Source organism: Pezoporus flaviventris, unplaced genomic scaffold (assembly GCF_033815535.1).
Source record: "Pezoporus flaviventris isolate CSIRO_AGI_PZ_B2104156 unplaced genomic scaffold, CSIRO_AGI_Pfla_v1 ptg000031l, whole genome shotgun sequence".
In the NCBI taxonomy this organism is placed as follows: domain Eukaryota; kingdom Metazoa; phylum Chordata; class Aves; order Psittaciformes; family Psittacidae; genus Pezoporus; species Pezoporus flaviventris.
This window is the reverse complement of record NW_026892579.1, coordinates 1,514,131-1,533,181: the sequence shown is the minus strand read 5'-3', so window position 1 is coordinate 1,533,181 and position 19,051 is coordinate 1,514,131. Positions and strand designations below refer to the sequence as shown.

The following is a 19,051-nucleotide window of genomic DNA, read 5'->3' as shown; positions in this document are numbered from 1 at the left end:
TGGGTTTTTTTATTATTTTGAAAGCACCTGCAACAGACTTTAAAAGGCAAAGCACCATAGCTTAGAAAATCATTTTTCAGCTGTGGAGGACTGTGAAGCACCCTTTTCTTTTTACAGTTAGTCTCAGGAGATATTTGAGAACAGTTATATTCTGGTCAGTATTCTCAAAAAGCAAAGATGGTTGTACAAGCTCCCCTCTTCCCAGATGAATGAACAGATTTTTCTTTTTCTGACTATTGATGGAAGTAAAACATTTTTTAATTATTTTATTAAACCCACCAAATATTTAAACAAACATGACCTAACTTTGCTCTTATTTCTACAGGCTAAAAGGATCAATTTTGAATTCAAACTAAGAATGAGTATTTGGCAACCAGCACAGATGTATCTCAGTAGAACAGCAAAGTACTTTATTCTCTCACCTCTTTTCAGCACATAGCTCGATCTTTTCCTCAGGCGTCAATCAGCATTCTTTTGAAGTAAACTAGCAATACACAGTAACCGCAAATGACATCTAAACTACACATAGGGCAAGAAAAAAAAATCCCTCTAAGCTTATATAGTGCCTTTCATGCCAGTGAGTCCCTAGGAGGTTGATAATAATCCATTTGATAAGGATGCCCCAGTGCTCTAGTATAGAGTGTGGTTGGTTGAATTTAAACAAACTTCCAAAATGTAGTATTTCAAACATTGCTCTGAAATGAATTCTAGACCTGAAATTCACAAAATTTTTAGACCCTTTTTAGCAACATATTTAGAATGCAGTCTACATTGTACATCTGAGGACAGCAGATCTTCAGCAGCTCCATACAACCTTTTTTTTTAATATTAAAAGAAGTTCATATTGTACTCTCTTGAAAGCCTTCCCTGTATTTTTTCTTCCTAGAAATCACTCAAATATATATAAGCATATAAAAAACTCTTAAATTAGAAGTCTTATTCAGATAAATTAATATTTCAGAGCCAATATACTGATGGCTCTGCTAATGATGAACTGCTCAGCTGCCTAAACCCACTTTTACTGTTGGAAGCATTATTTTTATATGTTGTATCTAAAACAACCTTTCTCTTTGGAAGCTTACCAAAGAATATGATGGTAATACCAAAATTACAAACAAAACTGATTTCCGTTTCAGTTGACAACCACAGTGTCTGAGCTGAAGGGTAGCTAATATTCTAATAAAAAGTTGTGTAAGCTAATAGCTAAGTTTGAGGGTGCTAATGATGCAAGGATTCCTCTGTACTGGCTGATCTGGCCTAAGCAACAGGATCCTAAGAAATTACTAGATGCCTCTGACAGACATGATTCATGGAATCATAAACCAAAGAGAAATTTAAACTGTTAAGCAGTTACTAAATGAGGAATTCTCATCCTAAACCTCAGCTAGCACTGACCATCTATCTTCTCTACCTGTAGCTGATGATCACATACTAGAATGGACTTAATCAAACCCTACTGATTGTCTGATGATCTACATAGACCCATAGAAAAGAACTTGCATGATGAAGATGCCTCACACAATCTGATCATAGCTCTACCAGCTGACTAAAAGAAGAATGTTTCTAAGAAGACTTACACAAATCTTGTGTCATAGTTTGGCTCTTACCATGTATTATGAAGTAGGTTTTCAGTTCTTCTTTTGAATAAAAGTGGGAGAAGGAGAAGAGGGCAGAAAAATGAACAGAAACCAAGAAGCAGAAAGAATTATGTTGAAAGTTGAAATTATGTTTTTCCAGTGTCTTGAAGTCAAAATTGTGCTGGCTGTCCAGAAAAGAAAGGGGCTTCTGGTTGTTATTACTGACCAAAGCACAGCAGAAAGCATGTTTCAGTTCTGGCTCTGTAAATGAAATACAGCTACAGAGCTTTCAGGACAATGTACCTTACAAGTATGACTGCTAGTGTTCCCTTTGGTTCCGTAAAAAAAGTTCACAAGCATGGAAATAAAACAGATAGCAGGTGGCATCTGATGCCTGAGAACTTCCATCATGTGGATGAAAAACATAATTAAAGTCGCCTAGAGACCAGTCTCAGCACAGTCTGCTCCCAAGCTAGCAGATGTACCAGAATTTAAAAACAATTTATTAAGTAGCAGGATTTGCAGCTAATGTGATTTACAGTGGTAAAAAAGCAAGACACCCCAGACAGCTAAGCATTATGGAAAACGAACTGCTGTTGAACTCATAATAATTAAACAAGCATTTTCAAACTCTATTGAAATATACTGTGCAATAGAACCTTTTTTTTATTATTATTATTGTTATTTACCTGGAGTTCTTAAAACTTATTTCCACAAAACGGTATTGATTTCAGCTAATATTACACCATTCTGAGAACTGTTCAGTTCAAAACTGTCTTTGAGAATTTGTTAACGAATTCCTTGTCCATTTATACTATTTTTGATAATTTCACACTAATTGTGTGGCATTACTGAAGTAACTGTCATCTTACCACATCTCAAGGCTTTTGGGAGTATTTTTTATTTTTATTTCAGACTCTTCTGAAACAGCAGATGCCCATTATCAGAATGCCTACACTTTCTGTTTTAATGTTTCCATTTTACAATAAAAATATTTAAAATGTCATATTACAGGGAATTAAAACAATATTGTTCTTTTCAGTGAGCTTAGAATCTAGGAAGCCTCTATCAAAACTGCTCATACTAATGTAAGATTTACTTTTTTAACATATTTTCCCCAAACCCTAAAATTTGACTTTGGCATTGAAGAGCTGTTCAGAAATAACAGCATTTCTCCCACATGGAAAATTCTGTTTGGAACAACACTTGATTTTATTCCTTGTCTTAATCATTGAGCATGATATTGCCATATGTTCTGTGACAACTACTGACAAAACTCCTTTTGCCTTTCCAAAATATCTTAGTGAGCATTAAAAAGGCTTCTCACTGCACTAGTGAGGCTGAAGATGTGCACGAGGAAAAGAAAGGTACTGTGCCACTGCTGCTTCAGAGATGTTCCCTTGACCCATTTGGTGACAGCAATAAATCCCTTGACCAGAGTTTATCTAGCTTCATTTGAGAGTCATTTAGGCATAACAGGGAAATTTATTGGCAGAGGCCAGAAGCCTTGAATCCCAGACTGCAGGTTTTGTGTTGAAATCTCTCCAGGCTATAGGACATGAAGTGAAGGGAAACTGCAGATGTCATTACTGTTGCTGGGTGAAAGTGGAAGAAAATGGAGCTTCTGGGAGGTAAAATCAAGTTTCCTCAAGCAACATGAGACTGGACTATAACAAAGAAGTCTCAAAAGGTGCTGATAACCAATGTGGGATATAAAGGGGTTATAAGAATTTAGGACTATGAAAAATCAGCTAGCTAACATTCTTCTGTTGTTATTACAATAGTCAATTAGTGATAGTACTCTTAAATTTTTACAGATTATTTTCCATTGAATCAGGAAAAATATTCAAACATTTCCTTTCACTGTGTGTGAAGGGTGTTCTTTCTCTCACATTGTCTCTATTTTCTTCCTACTCACAAGCTTTTTGATACTTTTTTAATTTATAGAATCATAAACAAGTTAGGGTTGGAAAGATAATTAAGTTCCAACCCCCTTGCCATGGGCAGGGACACCTCCCACTAAACCATGTCACCCAAGGCTTTGTCCAACCTGGCCTTGAACAATGCCAGGGGTGGAGCATTCACAACCTCCCTGGGCAACCCATTCCACCACCCTTACAGTAAAGCATTTCTTCCTTATATCCAATCTAAACTTCCCCTGTTTAAGTTTTAACCTGTTACCCCTTGTCCTGTCACTACAGTCCCTAATGAAGAGTCCATCCCCAGCATCCCTATAGATACTGGAAGGCTGCTATGAGGTCTCCACACAGCCTTCTCTTCTCCAGGCTGAACAGCCCCAACTTTCTCAGCCTGTCTTCATACGGGAGGTGCTCCAGTCCTCTGATCATCCTCGTGGCCCTCCTCTGGACTTGTTCCAACAGTTCCATGTCCTTTTTCTCTTGAGGACACCAGAACTATACCCAATACTCCAAGTGAGGTCTCAGGAGAGCAGAGTAGAGGGGCAGGATCACCTCCTTTGACCTGCTGGTCACGCTGCTTTTGATGCAGCCCAGGATATGGTTGGTTTTTTGGGCTGCAAGCGCACACTGCCAGCTCATGTTTATTTTCTCATCAACCACCACCTCCAAGTCATTCTCCACAGGGCTGCTCTGAATCTCTTCTTTGCCCAACCTGTAGCTGTGCCTGGGATTGCTCCAAACCAGGTGTAGGACCTTGCACTTGGCATGGTTAAACTTCATGAGGTTGGCATCAGCCCACCTCACAAGCGTGTCAAGGTCCCTCTGGATGGCATTCCTTCCCTCCAGGGTATCAACCGAACCACACAGCTTGGTGTCATCAGCAAACTTGCTGAGGGAGCACTCAATCCCACTGTCCATGTCAGCGACGAAGATGTTAAACAAGACTGGTCCCAACACCGATCCCTGAGGGACACCACTCATTACTGGTCTCCAGCCAGACATTGAGCCACTGACCACAACTCTTTGTGTGCGGCCATCCAACCAGTTCTTTATCCACCAAGTGGTCCATCCATCAAATTGATGTCACTCCAGTTTAGAGGCAAGGATGTCGTGTGGGACAGTGTCGAACGCTTTACACAAGTCCAGGGAGATGATATCAACTGCTCTACCCCTGTCCATCAGTTCTGTAGCCCCATCATAGAAGGCCACCAAATGGGTCAGGCAGGATTTCCCCTTAGTGAAGCCATGCTGGCTGTCACCAAACACCTTGTTGATTTTCATGTACCTTAGCATGCCTTCCAGGAGAATCTGCTCCAGGATTTTGCCAGGCACAGAGGTGAGACTGACTGCTCTGTAATTCCCTGGGTCTTCAATTTTCCCCTTCTTGAAAATGGGGATTATATTTCCCTTTTTCCAGTCATCTGGAACTTCACCTGACTGCCATGATTTCTCAAATATGATGGCCAGTGGCTTAGCAACTTCATTTGCCAGCTCCTTCAGGACCCACGGATGGATCTCATCAGGACCCATGGACTTGTGCACGTTCAGATTTTTAAGATGGTCTCAAACGAGATCCTCTCCTACAGTGGGCGCAAGGTCTTCATTCTCACAGTCCCTGCATCTGCCTTCCAAGACTTGGGTGGTGTGGTCAGAGCCTTTGCCAGTGAAGACCAAGGCAAAGAAGTCATTCAGAACCTCAGCCTTCTCCAAATCCTGTGTAGCCAGTTCTCCTGAGAGCTTCCGGAGGGGGCCTACATTGTCCCTAGTCTATTTTTTATTTGCTACATACCTGTAGAATCCCTTCCTGTTATCTTTAACATCCCTAGCCAAGTTTAATTCTAACTGGGCCTTAGCATTCTTAACCTGGTTCCCAGCTTCCCAGACAATATCCCTGTATTCTTCCCAGGCCGCCTGTCCTTGCTTCCACCTTTTAGAAGCCTCTTTTTTCCTTTGAATTTTCCTCATCAGCTCCTTATCCATCCAAGGAGGTCTCCTGGCCCTCCTGCTGCCCTTCCTTCTAGTTGGCATCTCCAAGTCCCTTATCATCATCAGGCCTTGCATGTGTTGCTTCCCCACTGTGCTGCTTCTACTATGTCCATCATGTTTACAAAGAAGCATTATATTCTGTGCAGCCATCGAGGGCCTGTAAGCCCTGAGCAGCAGAGCAGCAGAGGCAGGTAGTATGCTAAAGGTAATGGAAGTTTCCTGAAAGTTGAGTGGCAATGTGTGTGGCTAAAATACTAAATGTTACCTCAAACAGATTTCCCAAGATCATTGAGAAAAGTACAATAGAGTAAAAAAAAAAAAAGTGAGTAGAGAGGGATGTGAGCAAACAAGTGATTCAGCTACACTTGTAAGAAACAGCCTGTGCTTTGGGAATGGCTAATTTCAACTGTATCACTGATTCATAGTTTCACTAATTAGTGATTTCTCCTTTCTACTTTGTAATTGCTGAAATGGATTCAGTCTCCCTCACTGCAGAGCAGGTGGAAACATGTTCCATTGCCTTCTGCATTCATCAGGAGTGGTTTAAAAAAGCAAAACTTTCAAGCACGATGCAAGATCACAGTCACCCACATAGAGGAAGCTCTAAGTACAGTTAATTACACAAGCTGAATTTGTTCAGGGGAAAGGTAATGTTTTACTGTGCTGTAAGTGCAGGTAATAACATCAATTCCTAACATTTAAGAACCTAATCATTTTCTGAAATAAACTGTCCATTGTATTAGCATAAAAATAACAGCTGAATGGTTGCTTCATCATTTTTTACCTTTTCTCGAAAAATTATGGAGGATATAGTGCCTGTATCTTTCTTAAGAAAGCTCAACACCAATACTTGTTGAGTGAAGCATAAGAAGTTTTTTTTTTATAGTCAGAATAGGCTTTGTTAAGTGTATGCATGTCATGCATCCCTTGGTACCTCTTTCTGTATTTCTCAACGCATATCAATTTCTTTCTGTTAGAGAGAAGGATGTACAGATGGCATCTGTAGACATAATCACTAGGATGAAGATACTTCCTGTTCTTCTGAACTCAAATGCAGTCAGATTTCTCACTCTGTTAAAAGGGAGATCTTGAATAATGTAATGTCCATCCATTCATCTATATAGGTGACACACACTCTCATAAGTGAAGCAAAATCTATAAGCAAGCAACCTCATGCAGTACCTACTGCAAACAAGCTAAAAAATCAATGCCGTTATAACCACAGCTATGCATGGGTCTTCTGCTTAAGAGCACCTGCCCATTCTATTATGCTAATCATTCAATAATACTTCATCTGACAGTATCTCTGAGTTACTTACAGCAAAGCCACAAAGTTGGCTCTGCTTCTTGAAAAAGAGAAAGAACCAGTATGGCTACTGGGAACATTTACTGCAAGGTTAAACAATTGTAACTAAGAGTGAAATGTAAAGGATGATCTCATAAGTCAGGAATGCCTCTGGTCTATGAAGCTTTCTAGGGGAAAGGCATCCAAGAGACTGAAGTATACTTTCAAATAAGTGACATGGAAGTCTTTATCAAATATGTATTCATTAAAACTTCAGTTCAAAGTTAAGGGGAAATTTGCCTGTTTAAGTGTAAAGGAAATAAAGGAAAGAACATCAGTTGGATCCCAAACTCCTAAGATTATCACTAACTTTATTTAGCTGTTGGTCAAGCCTTGAACTTATTTACTGAGTGACAGCAGAAAATACATAGCACTGCCTAGATACGTCATTGCAACCTGGCTGATGTGCCTGTAAATGGATGTTTCACATAGAATAATTATCCCAAATATCAGGCCTACTGACTCAGATATACATTTTGAGGGCACAGAACTGTTTTCCTTCCTTAAAAAGATTAACTTCGTGTTGTTTGATGCATAAGCATATTCTAATCCTGTTATTTCTGGGTGTGACTGGAAAAATAAACATTACATTAATCCCAAGACCAACATAAACAGTATTGCTGCAATAAATTAGATTCTTTAATTAGAGCTATGCCATCCAGCTGGTTGCACAGCACAGGTAGTTCATTCTGTATATTTGAAAGTCCAAATGAAAACTGATTATTTGGTTACCTTGTGGACTTTAGATATAATATATACCACCTTCAAACTTGATTATTTCTAGTGTCACACTTCTCTAAGAAGTTCTTTACAAGAGTGGCAATGCAGTGTCAGAAGAGATTGCCTGTCAGACACTGACTTCTGTGCTCCATTCAAAGAAGATTCTCTTGCCACCTCATCAAAAAGGGACTTTGTAGTACCAACCCAAGCCTCCTCCCTTTTCTCGGTATTTATTAAAGAGTTGACATTTTTAGTTCTTTGCCAATCAAATTTTACCACTGTCATTCACCATTTGCTTTTCACACATCACTCCCTGTTTTGTGCAAAGATGGAAAAGAACGAGCACAAAGAAGCAGGCCTGGCCTGAGTCATACTCAGCATAGTCTTGAAAGTGCTCAACTCACAAAAGGAAGCAAAGGGGCCACTAGAATTTGCTTAAAACTTATGCATCTACTGCTAACATTTCATGTACAGAGAAGGCACAGGAAATATTCACCACCTTCTCTTCTAGAGTTTTATTTGCACAACGCATGGAACTGAACAAGGATGGGAAGGGAGATGGAGGTTCCTCTAAAGCAGATTCATACTAAATGAAAGAGGAGGTCAGTCTTTCACCTCAGAGTTGCAACATCAAGCACAATGAAGAGTTTGTCTTACATTGAGTCAGCTGTTAAGGTGAAGTGAGAGACAAAGGGAAGGTAGGAAAAACTTGTTTCTAATTCTTTACCTCTTTGCATTTTACCTGATTTCTAGCTCTTGAACACTGAACCCTAACCATGTCCTAAAAGGGCATGAGTGTTTGATTTGGTCTTGGTATAAATGATGTTACCATTCCCAGCTGAAGAACTCTTTCTACAGGCAATAATGGACAATATTTTCAGAAACAGCACAGTGACCTTGCAGCCTCTGTACATTTTCAAAAGCTGTTTAGGAGCTCAGTTGTCTCAGAAAATCAGTGGCAGTTATGTGCCTGGCCTACTTTGACATGCTTGTAAATCCCACCAGGTACCATGCTACACCTTTAGGCATCTAAATATCTGAAATCATGTTGTCAATCGCTGCTGCTGATGGAACATAGAATTAAATGTTATAAAAATAAAAGAATTTCTGTTCTTCCAACGAACCTGCAAGACAGGTTGTTTCCCGCTGCATTTCTTCCCTGGCCCTCCACAGCATTCTTTTAGCTTTTCTTGTGTATCTCTGAGGATATAACCCCTTAATGTCCAAGGCTAGAACACACCACTGGGTTATCTAGTTCAATACTGTTGTCAAAGACTCCTACATTTCAACTAGGCACCTTTTCAGCAGATGTGTATCTTCCATTAGGTAAACAATCATCTTCTGCAGACATCAGGGAAAGCAATATACACCCCTGTGCTGTGGTAGTTTATCACTCCTAGTGCTAAGAAAATGTATCTCATTTTCAGTCTGGATTCATTTCAGCTCCCAGACATTCATTCATGTTATTTTCCTATTAGGTTAAAGGGAGCTATAGTAGGCAGAAACATTATTTTCTTTGCTTTGTTTGGGTTTTGTTTTTTGTGGGGTTTGTTTGTTTGTTTGTTTCCCCTGTGAAGGTACTTAGTATCCACAATAACAAACTCACCTCTTTCTGATAAGATGAGGAGAATACTCTACTCTTCTCTGTGAAGAAAATCCTTAATTTGTAAAGAATTCGAGTTACTTTTTTCCGTTCTTTCTCTTATTTGGACACTGTATTGATATGCATGTCCTAGTCAGTCCAGTGCCTTGAACACAGGTGAAACGTGGTCATGGTCTGTGTTCCCTGTTGTTAGGTTTATGATGTTATGGCTGTATGAAAAAATATGAACTTGCCATTCACCTTGTCAATTTTAAAGCTACTTTCCAGATGTAAATGTAAGTGGCAATATAACACATGAGGCAATAGGGAATTGGGCCCTGAGGTTAGAAAGACTGTACTTGAGTGTCAGAAGAGAATATAACTCTGAATAATGGGATAAAATTAAGCAAAGGAAAATTTAGGGGGAATGGAATGAAATACTTCTTAACTGTGAGATCTATTAAGTTGTAGAATAATCTTCTGTGGGAATTGATGGAGGCCTAGTTACATCAGATATTTAAAACTCAACTGGATAAAACACTTGAAGATATTCTGTAAGGAATTACCCTGCATTGCCAGAAGGAAGGATTAGATGACCTAGTAGGTCATTTCCATCTCCACTTTCTGTGATTTTGTTATACAAAGCCCAACAAACAGGAAATTGTTCTCAAAGTCAAGTCTAAACCCTGTCTGCGTCAGAGAAAGAAGAGTGAGTAACATCACCTGCTAGTAACTGCGTAGGAATTCTAATCTAGCATTTCTGATGGTTAGTAAATGCAACCTGTACTGAAGGCTGAGTGCATAGCTTTTGTCTGAAAGCAGAAGCATCTACTAATGCAAAAATATGAGGAAACAGTAGTTGAGTTATGAATAGGATCCAGGAGAGGAGGGGTAGGAAATTAAAAATCAGGTTGGATCTGACACACATAATAGTGTCATGAGCAAGATTAGTCAGGAATGAGTCAGCCTGTAGTAGAAGAGAGGAAATCTGAAGCTCTATTCAGCCAGCTGGGAAAACTAAATGTGTTTTCTAGGCTTTGGTGTATGGGCATTGGTTCATAGAATCAAATTACTAACAGAAGTCATAGTTAGGATGAGACCAGAGCCAGGGTCTTTGCTAACGGTTGTACAAACTGCAAGCCAAATGTACAAGTGGATTAACAGTCTAGCAGAGAAAGATGTAAAAAGAATATTGATAAGTAAAACCCTAGATCATAGAGTTCTAAGGTCCATAACTTGATTTTCCTTTTTTTGTGTGTGTGCTTTAATGTGATTTGTTCCTGAATTTGCTCTCAATTCATAACACACTATGCTCCCTTAATTATTGCTCTTATACATTTGTCTTTATGAGGAATCTCTAGGCAACTCATTGCTTATTATTTCTGTTACTAAATTTCTAACCTTTCTAAACCTAGATGCAAATAAACATGAATTATAGGTTCCTGTACTGGCTGGAATGTAGTTAACTTTCTACATAGCAGCCTGTATGGTGCTGTGCTTTGGATTCATGGCTTTAAAATTGTTAACATATCCATTTTGATTATTGCTGAACAGTGCTTATGCACCACCAAGGCTTTTTCTTTTTCCTACTATAGCTGCCCCCACCAAGCTGGGAAGAGGTTAGGAGGGAACACAGCTGAGACAGCTGACCCAAGTTTGCTGAAGGGATATTCCCTACCATATAATGTCAAGCTCAGAAATAAAAACTGAGGGCAGAGAGGAAGAGTGGATGTTGCTCACACTGGCTGGGAATTAGTCTGCTTGTGACAGGTGATGAGCCATTGCAACTGCATAACTTTATTTTTTCCTCTTTCTTTCACTTATTAAGCTTTGTCTCAACCCACAAGTTTTCTCACTTTTGCTCTCCCTTTTCTCTCCCCCGTTCCACTGGTGGGTGGGGAACGAATGAGTGTCTGTGTGGGTGTTCAGCTGCTGGCCAGGGTCAACCCAATACAGTCTTTTTTTGCATTAAACAAAGAAAGAGTGACAAAGGGTTCTACCCCTCAAAACTCCTACCTTATACATGTTGAGGCAGCCACCCTAAAAACAGGCTTCCAGTTTTTCTATTTTCTTATTATTTTGTCTAATAAGCCATAAGAAAATTAAGGAATAAACGTATTTTGTTTTCTGTATGTGACCAGTCACTTCCAAAATACCATTGGGTCTCTTGGTCTGGCTTCCCAACTCCAATTTGCTGTTGTAAGTGGCCTAAATTGAAACGTCCTCTATGCCTACTTGGCCCTTTCAGGTCTGACAATGGATTCTTCTGAAAGTACCTGTCACACTCCCACCTGCTGACATCTATCATGTGACATCTCTCACATTAAGGGAACATGAGACTCAAGGCAGAGCCCAAGCTGGGCTGCTGAAAGCTGTCAGCACTTCAGTTATTTCCTAGCTGGAAATACACTCCTGGGAGTGGGCAGGGCAGCGTGAAGAGTTTCAAACCCTGCTCTTGAGAGACAAGAGAGATGGCTTCCTACAAATGTGTGCAAGCACAACCCATTTGCTCCTTGGAAAAAGATCTGGGATTAACTTTTGGATCCCAGATGAGGCATTACATCTATTACAGACAGAGCAACCCAAAACATTTCAGGCAACGTGGTGTGTATCTAGTCTAGATCAGTGGGTATGCGAAGAATTTTTTTTATTATAAATTTATGTCATAAGGCATGTTTTAATTAATTTTGACTTTTCTGACAGAGCTGAAAGTACTGTTATTCCAAAATGTTTCTTCTGAGAATAGTGTCACATTTGGATGGCATTCTATCTTATTAGCCATGAAAGCAATAGGAAAGGATTGTGAGGAAGTAAGTAGCAGGATCATCATTTCATCATCAAACTTTAAATTGCCACATTTAAAAGCAAACAACAAAATACCCTACGTGTATAGAATAAAAGAAAAAGGTAATTGGCCACCAGGTGTCAGTAGTTGTTCTTTTATTGTAATGGAACAATTAATATAAAGACTGTGTCGGTAATGGTTGAGCCAAGGAAGTCACAAAATTAAATGGATTTTTTGTTGTTGTTGTTGTTGTTGTTCAGACCAGGAATTAAAAAATGATCAGCATAATTTGTCTTCCTGTCTGTTTAGAGCACAATAACAAAGAATATACGGTGCATAAAATGGTCTTTTTCCTCAATTTCCTATTAAATCATTGCATCTGTGACCAACCCATGCAAAAAATGACTGGAACCTGGTTGGTCTTATTTGCCATTGCCTGATCACCTCTAATCTGCTCTGCCTATCTAGTACTATAAAGTAGCTTCTCTAAAATGGGATTGAAGGTAAACTCCCAGGGAAATGGTGGATTCACTATCCTTGAAGGTATTTAAAAGACTTGTAGATGTTGCACTTAGGGACACGGTTTAGTGGTGATCTCAGCAGTGTTGCATTCATGGTTGGTCTCCATCTTAAAGTTCTTTTCCAACTTAAATGATGCTACCATTCTATGAAAGATGCATCCACAACAAAGTGGATGGGCAACCCCTACAACCTAGCTCCCTGATTTAGATAGGGATTTCAATTTTCCTTAGAAAGGCTTGGATGTTTTGCTGGGAGCATGCCTGTACCAACACAACAAAATACAAGCCAGATCATTCTCCCTGATCTGTGGTCAGTGGATCTGCACACCAGGTCTGTTTTATGTCTGCCAAGCAGAACTGCTTGGGGAGGTTTGTCACCATTAAGATGTTTGTCACAGAGGGTCAGCACGTAGGGATTCTTGAACACTTGTCCAGGTGATCAGGCCTTATGTTTTTAATCAAAACCATTTTCTTCCTAAACATCATTTGCACTGGTTGGTGTCCTGGGTTTGCATTAGGGAAATAATGAAAGTATATAGAAAATTGCGATATTTAATCCAGCTAGCTTTATGAACAAATAGCCTGGTAGACATGCCTGTACCTAAATGGTCTTGTGTAGAAAGTGGAAGAAAAGACACTGACTATCTTCCTAAAGTCATTCTAAGTCATATTATAAAAAAATGCTGCACAAGACCTAGGTATTTTTATTAGCATTATTATTTGAAATTATGCAGCAGTAACAGGAAGGCAAGATCATCAACGACAGCTGAGCAGAGCCTTAGTTAGGAAATGGTGTGATGATCTAGGGTGACATTTTCATTGCTTTATAAGCTCATTTATTACCTATGTTATTTGTTGTGAGAACCAAAACAAAGTGGGAAAGGAGTTTGCAGCAATCAAACTTAAACACATAGGATGTGTGTGAACTTCATGAATTTTTAGGAAAGCTGCTACAAGAAGGAGCTTAGAACCTCCAAACTGTTGAGACTCTGAGAAAGGGACCAACAGGAAACAGTCTGCAGGCAACCTATGAGTACGTGAGAATACCAGTCTCTGCATATTCATTTTCATGTAAGGCTGGGCACCGAAGCTTTGACAGACAGAGTCTCCTTTCTCAGACTGCAGGCTAGACTCCTCCAAGGTGATGTGTCCCAACCACTGGGAGCTTTGTCCTGGCAAGAGGTTGTCTCTGTCGAGGTTCAACAATTCCTTTCACAGAGATTTGGAAATGTAGCTCCTTCTTTATCCAGAGTACTAAATAGATTTTTGTAAAATGTTTTGAAGTGTGACTGTGCCAGACCCTTGTGTCTGACAGTAATGTTTGTTTAAGCAAGATATCTGAGTTTGTAACAACGGAATTATATATTTTTCAGGACAATTAAACAATGTTTCTGTATGAGATGAAGGTCAGAAGATTAATGTGGCTTTATCTACAATGCATTTTTAAAAACTAATTAAGAATCGTACAGTTCGCTCTGTACTAAAGACTGAGAACATTTAACATTAGATGACTCTTGCTCCTCTGCAGCGGCCAAAAGAGAGAGAGAGAGGAATGGAGGAGGAGAGTTAGAGAGGAATGGATGAAGAGAGTTACAGATGAAAGTGAGCTAGCATGCAAATAAACAAATACATCATGGGGATGCAGTTAATGGAGAGCCATAAAAAGCCCCATTCTTGTAACATCAGACATAAAATTTTCTCTTGGGTAATAGGGATAATCTAAAATATTAATCAGCAAAAATAGTCTGTATTTGCAATCATAAGCATTTCTTGTTAAAGGAATAGAGATGAAGAGAAATAAAGTGCTGCTTTCAGAGCATTATTTTGAAGACTAATTTATCACCTCATGCTTTTGGACCATCTCCCTCTCTCTCTCTTTTGTGTTTGACAGTCTATATACACAACCATTCTTCCATGGGGAAAACCTGGTTAATAGACCTCCTGTCAGAGGTGAGTCTTCTGGGAGGAGGTATGTGAGGGTGAGGAGCAGAAGTGGGACTGGAGTGCCAGTCAGCCAGCTTGTGGCAGAACGAGCTGCCTGCTGGCATGGTGATGGGTGCTGGTGGCAGTGAGGAGACACCATGGTGCGTGTGCACATCGGTGTCAGGGATGCCGAAGTTTAGAGGAAGGAAAATGAGACAGAAATCAGAGGCATCCAGAGGTAATGGGAGGATTAAAAATACAGTGGCCTAGCCTTTTAACGGGAAAAGGTAAGAAAATTGGAAGCTGTTCCTAAAATCTTGCTTTTGGATGCTTATCTACACTGCTGATTTAAGCTCTCTGAGGTTCATTTGCTCTGTCTGGCCAAAGCATATAAATGCTATCAGACATTAAGGAGCCTCATTTCAAAACTGGGCTATGCACTGCTATTCTGTTGATCAAATGTGGCAATTATTTCAGGCTTAAAACCTTTTAGAGATAACAATAGATGCTGCCAATCAAAGCTAGAAGGGATAAATGCATTCAAAGATGAAGCTGAATGAGGAATAACAGCAACATGTGTAGCTAGAATATATTATGGATTACCATCCTCTCACACAAAGGCTAGTAAACTCTTCAAAATGCAGCAACCTACAGAGCTAATAAAAGGGACAGAAATGTGCGGATGTCTCAGTTTGTCTAATTTGTGTTTTTCTAGCATTGGTAGGATGACTCATTGGATTTAGCAACAGCTTGTGAAGATGAACATATTAATAACTTTATGTTGCAGCTCTGCCATAAAATATAATCTTTTACAATTCTATATTCTCAAGTGAAATACAAGCTTAGTACCAGAACAAAATTAGGAAAGATATTTGAGTTGTCAGTATATTTTCCTTTTATATCTGTGTTTGTGCATTTAAATATGCAACTTAACTTGGAAAAGAGTATTTCCTTTCAACACCATGCCTTTCCCAGTGTGCCACTCCCTGCTATAAAAGACTGAAGCACGCTTAAATATGATGCTGTCAGGACAGTACTCCAAGGTATTCCATGTCATTCTCTGTATTTTTATATTGCACCAAACATAAATTAACATTTTCTTACCAGCCATAAATGCTTGAATAGGAAAGTTCATGTAGACTACGTAGGATTTGATGACAAAGAAGCCAGTTGCATATTGAAATTTGCATCTCTAATCCATGGTGTTAGTAAATAATGGGACATATATTCATTCAGCTTTTGACAAAATTCAGCAGATTTTAATAAATAGATAACAAAGCACAAGGCTTGTCTTGAGGACATAGAAACTATAGTTCTGAATCTTTCAATCTTATTTTAAATCTCTCCCCATGGTTTTAGGCATTACTCTAGTCTACTGAAAGGTTCATCTGAGTAATTGACAGCTTGCAGACAAGATAGCAAGTAGGACCAGTGCTTCTAGGCATTGAGATCATGACCAAACCACTAGACTGACCATCTTGTTTCTCCTTGATTTTAATGAGACCTCATTTTAATGAAACAGTTTCACAGGCTGTGTCACTTACTGGAGATACGTTTGTGGTTTTTGCATTAAACATACTTGCAAATGTACTGAAATAACAGGACAGAAAAGTTTCAACAATTTTAGTGCAAAGAAGACCCCAAACTTAACTTCTAATATATTTGAAAAAAATATTTTTTTATGCTAAATAGTATGAAATACAACTGATTAGGCTCAGGACATTTAATAACTTTATTTTAAAATTAAAAAAAAATACTTTCTGGGCATGGGCAAAGCCTCAGACAGATAACTGGTTTATACCACACTAAGTGGTTTGGTATGTTGATATTACCATTACTACTTAAAATGAGCTGAATTTGTGAAATAATTAATCAAAAAAATCTATGCGCTCATTCAGGCCTCTCATGCCATACACCCTTTGAAACTACTTATGTTCCTGATTGATTTAGCATATAAGATAAAACAGTGTTTCTTATGTGTTTGCAAAAATCCCAAGATCACAGAATTGAAAATTACATGTATTATATATACACAAATGCATATATGCATATAATATGCATAAAACACTAAAAATGTTACACACACGCGCACACACACACACACGTATATATAAATATGCTTTGATATTTATCTCCAGCTTAGATTCTTAAATAATATAAATTACATATGCCCCTATCTCAAATACTTAAAACCTGAAAGTGCTCACACTAAATAGTCAGATAGCTATTGTAGAGAAAGATCGAATTCAATTTCTTACCTGCTTTTTTACTTTCAGGGACATCTGTCTTCTCATGAGCTTTCTCTTTTTTTCCTTCTTTTTCTAAGATTTAATTAAAGAAAGTAATTTGATATGCTAGAATTCTGAACGATGCACTCAAATATGCAGTCAGCCAAATCCTAGTGGGCATACGCTGAAAAAAAATAGTGACTTATTTGGGAGTTTAATTCAGATTATTCTCTTATAGCACTTGCACCCAACTAGCCCCAGAGCAATAACTGAAAATGGAAATTAATCATTATGCATCAACTCTGGATGATTTGAACCCTTAATAATTCATCAAAAGCTCTGAAAAAATCAGTGAGTGAATATGCTATCTTTAAGCTTAAGCTTGAGTAGCAATGAGGTCATTAAAAATTAATGAATGACATAAATATTTTCCCATGAAAGCAAGACCTTAGTGGATTTTGGGTGCTTCCTGGGAAGGAATGGTCCAAATTCTTATTCAGATGGATATCAAGGCTTTGCAGTTTGGTCACTGCAAGTTTTGGTTGTAATTCTATAAAATAAATAAATAAATACTGCTACTTCACATTCAGAAAGTAATGTGCCATAGACAGAGCGTCTCTCTCATAAGTTTTGTGTATGGCAGTATCACTATGTCCTGCTATATCTAGGGACTTCATAATTTTTTTTTTTTAAAGCCCATAGATGGGCAACAAATGGAACTTTTTATTTGTCAGGAAAAGAATTTGGAAAATATTGGACACAGACCACATCAGACATCAGATTAGGCTTAACATAAAAAAGAAAAAGGCCTTTGAGCCAAGAGTGGAAATGAAAACTGAATGAAGCCAGAAAGAAATATTTCCAAACCATACCTTTCTTCTTAGTTTCAGTCGTAGCCCTCTTTACGTCAGTCTTTTTCTTTTCATCTTTTCTCTCTAAAAGAGGAAAGAGAAGTTCAGACGACTAATTTTACATAGATATAAATATGTGCACACAAACACACATAAAATACACAAATGCACAAATACAACTTGAAACTCAGAGAGTGAATGGGGTGCTAAGGATAGAACTGAAACCAGTATGTACACCAGATAATTACTTAAGTAATTACTAATTCAAACAATTATGCCCATTAACCTGATGTAACTAAAAGTTAGTGTGGTGATTCAGTAACTGTTCACCTGTTCTGCTTTTTTTATAAAATCTGATTGCCAGCAAAACTACCACAAAAGCAGTACCTGCGATTAAGTGCATAATGCCATGAAAAGCCTGCATATATATGTTTTACAGCACTTTTAAGGAATTGAAACTTTGAAACTGTAATTACAGCACTTCTGTTATTCTTGGAGAACTGCAGTTAAAGCATCATCTGTAAAAGAACATGACTTGTTCTTTTAAAAGCATCTGCCTCTATTTTGTCAATTGATTGGATAACAGTAGAAATAACGATAATGTTTTTGCTTTTTTTACAAAAAGCTACAACAATTTAATTACTTATTCCATGAATGTTATTAGCTAGAACATTGAGAGTTCAGTAGAGAAAATGAAGAAGCTATAATTCTTATTTTTCCTTTGGGAAATGAGTCCCCATTTTGATGGAAAGAATACATGAGTACAAGAAAAGTTACTCTGTTTTTTTAACTGCTCATCCACAAAAATCCACATTTGTTACCTTCTGTTTGTGCTGCATAGCTTTGGGTGTTGATGTAGTTAGTGGAAATATAGTTTTCTCTTTGTGATGTTTTGCTGTTATGAATGTGGATAAGAAACCAGGTTTTACTACCATGCAAAATGGCACAAACATAGAGCTACAAGCCTTTAAGCAAAGAGTCTTTTCTTTCCTTTAAAAATGAAGGTATAGGAATATTTTCTGAAACCAGCAGATACAAGAGGCAAATATGATATTATCCTGTGCATAAATTAACATGAAGATAAAGAAAAAATGAAGACACTTACTTTTTACTCCTCTAGCTACCACAATAGACTTTTCTTCTGCTTGAAAACATATAAACAGGGAACAAAAACAAAGATTAATTGAAATACTGCACAGCATGCTTCCTAAACCAAACCCAAATATATGTACATTTGACAGAAAAATTGATATTTTCATACAGTACATAAATTCTGCAGTCTGGTCATGATTGTTTCATAAGTAATTATTTTGCTTTAGGTGGGGCAATGTATTTATTTACCAATATTCAGGGTCTCCTCAAACCATATTTCTGCTGATTTTCTGACAATCGTGCTCAATGTTAAGCTTCATCTTGACATTTTCTAGTTCTTGTTTTAAACAGATTTGTTTAATGTGTTTCCCTTGATACTGTCTTGACAAAATGAACCAGAAAATCCTTGCATGTATTTTACAGAATGTTTCTCCCAGTGTTCTGTGTGCTTAATTCTCCCTGTTGAAATCCTGGAAGTACTGGCCTTGAAGATACAAATTGCTTTGTGTCATGAGCATGTTT

General features: G+C 38.2%; 1 protein-coding gene across 3 annotated transcripts in view; it reads right to left on the bottom strand.

Moving 5' to 3' along the window:
- Positions 1–18,654, bottom strand: part of LOC133272638 (triadin-like) — a 95,458-nt gene extending 76,804 nt beyond the window's left edge. For all 3 annotated transcript variants that reach the window (XM_061460001.1, XM_061460000.1, XM_061459999.1), the window contains exons 1-3: positions 18,543–18,654; positions 17,459–17,521; positions 16,617–16,679 (exon numbers count right to left, since the gene is read on the bottom strand). In XM_061460001.1, coding sequence (XP_061315985.1) covers positions 16,617–16,679; positions 17,459–17,521; positions 18,543–18,639 — 223 coding nt within the window. In that variant the 5' untranslated portion in view covers positions 18,640–18,654. The remainder of the gene's footprint in view (positions 1–16,616; positions 16,680–17,458; positions 17,522–18,542) is intronic.
- Between the last annotated feature and the right edge of the window lie 397 nt (positions 18,655–19,051).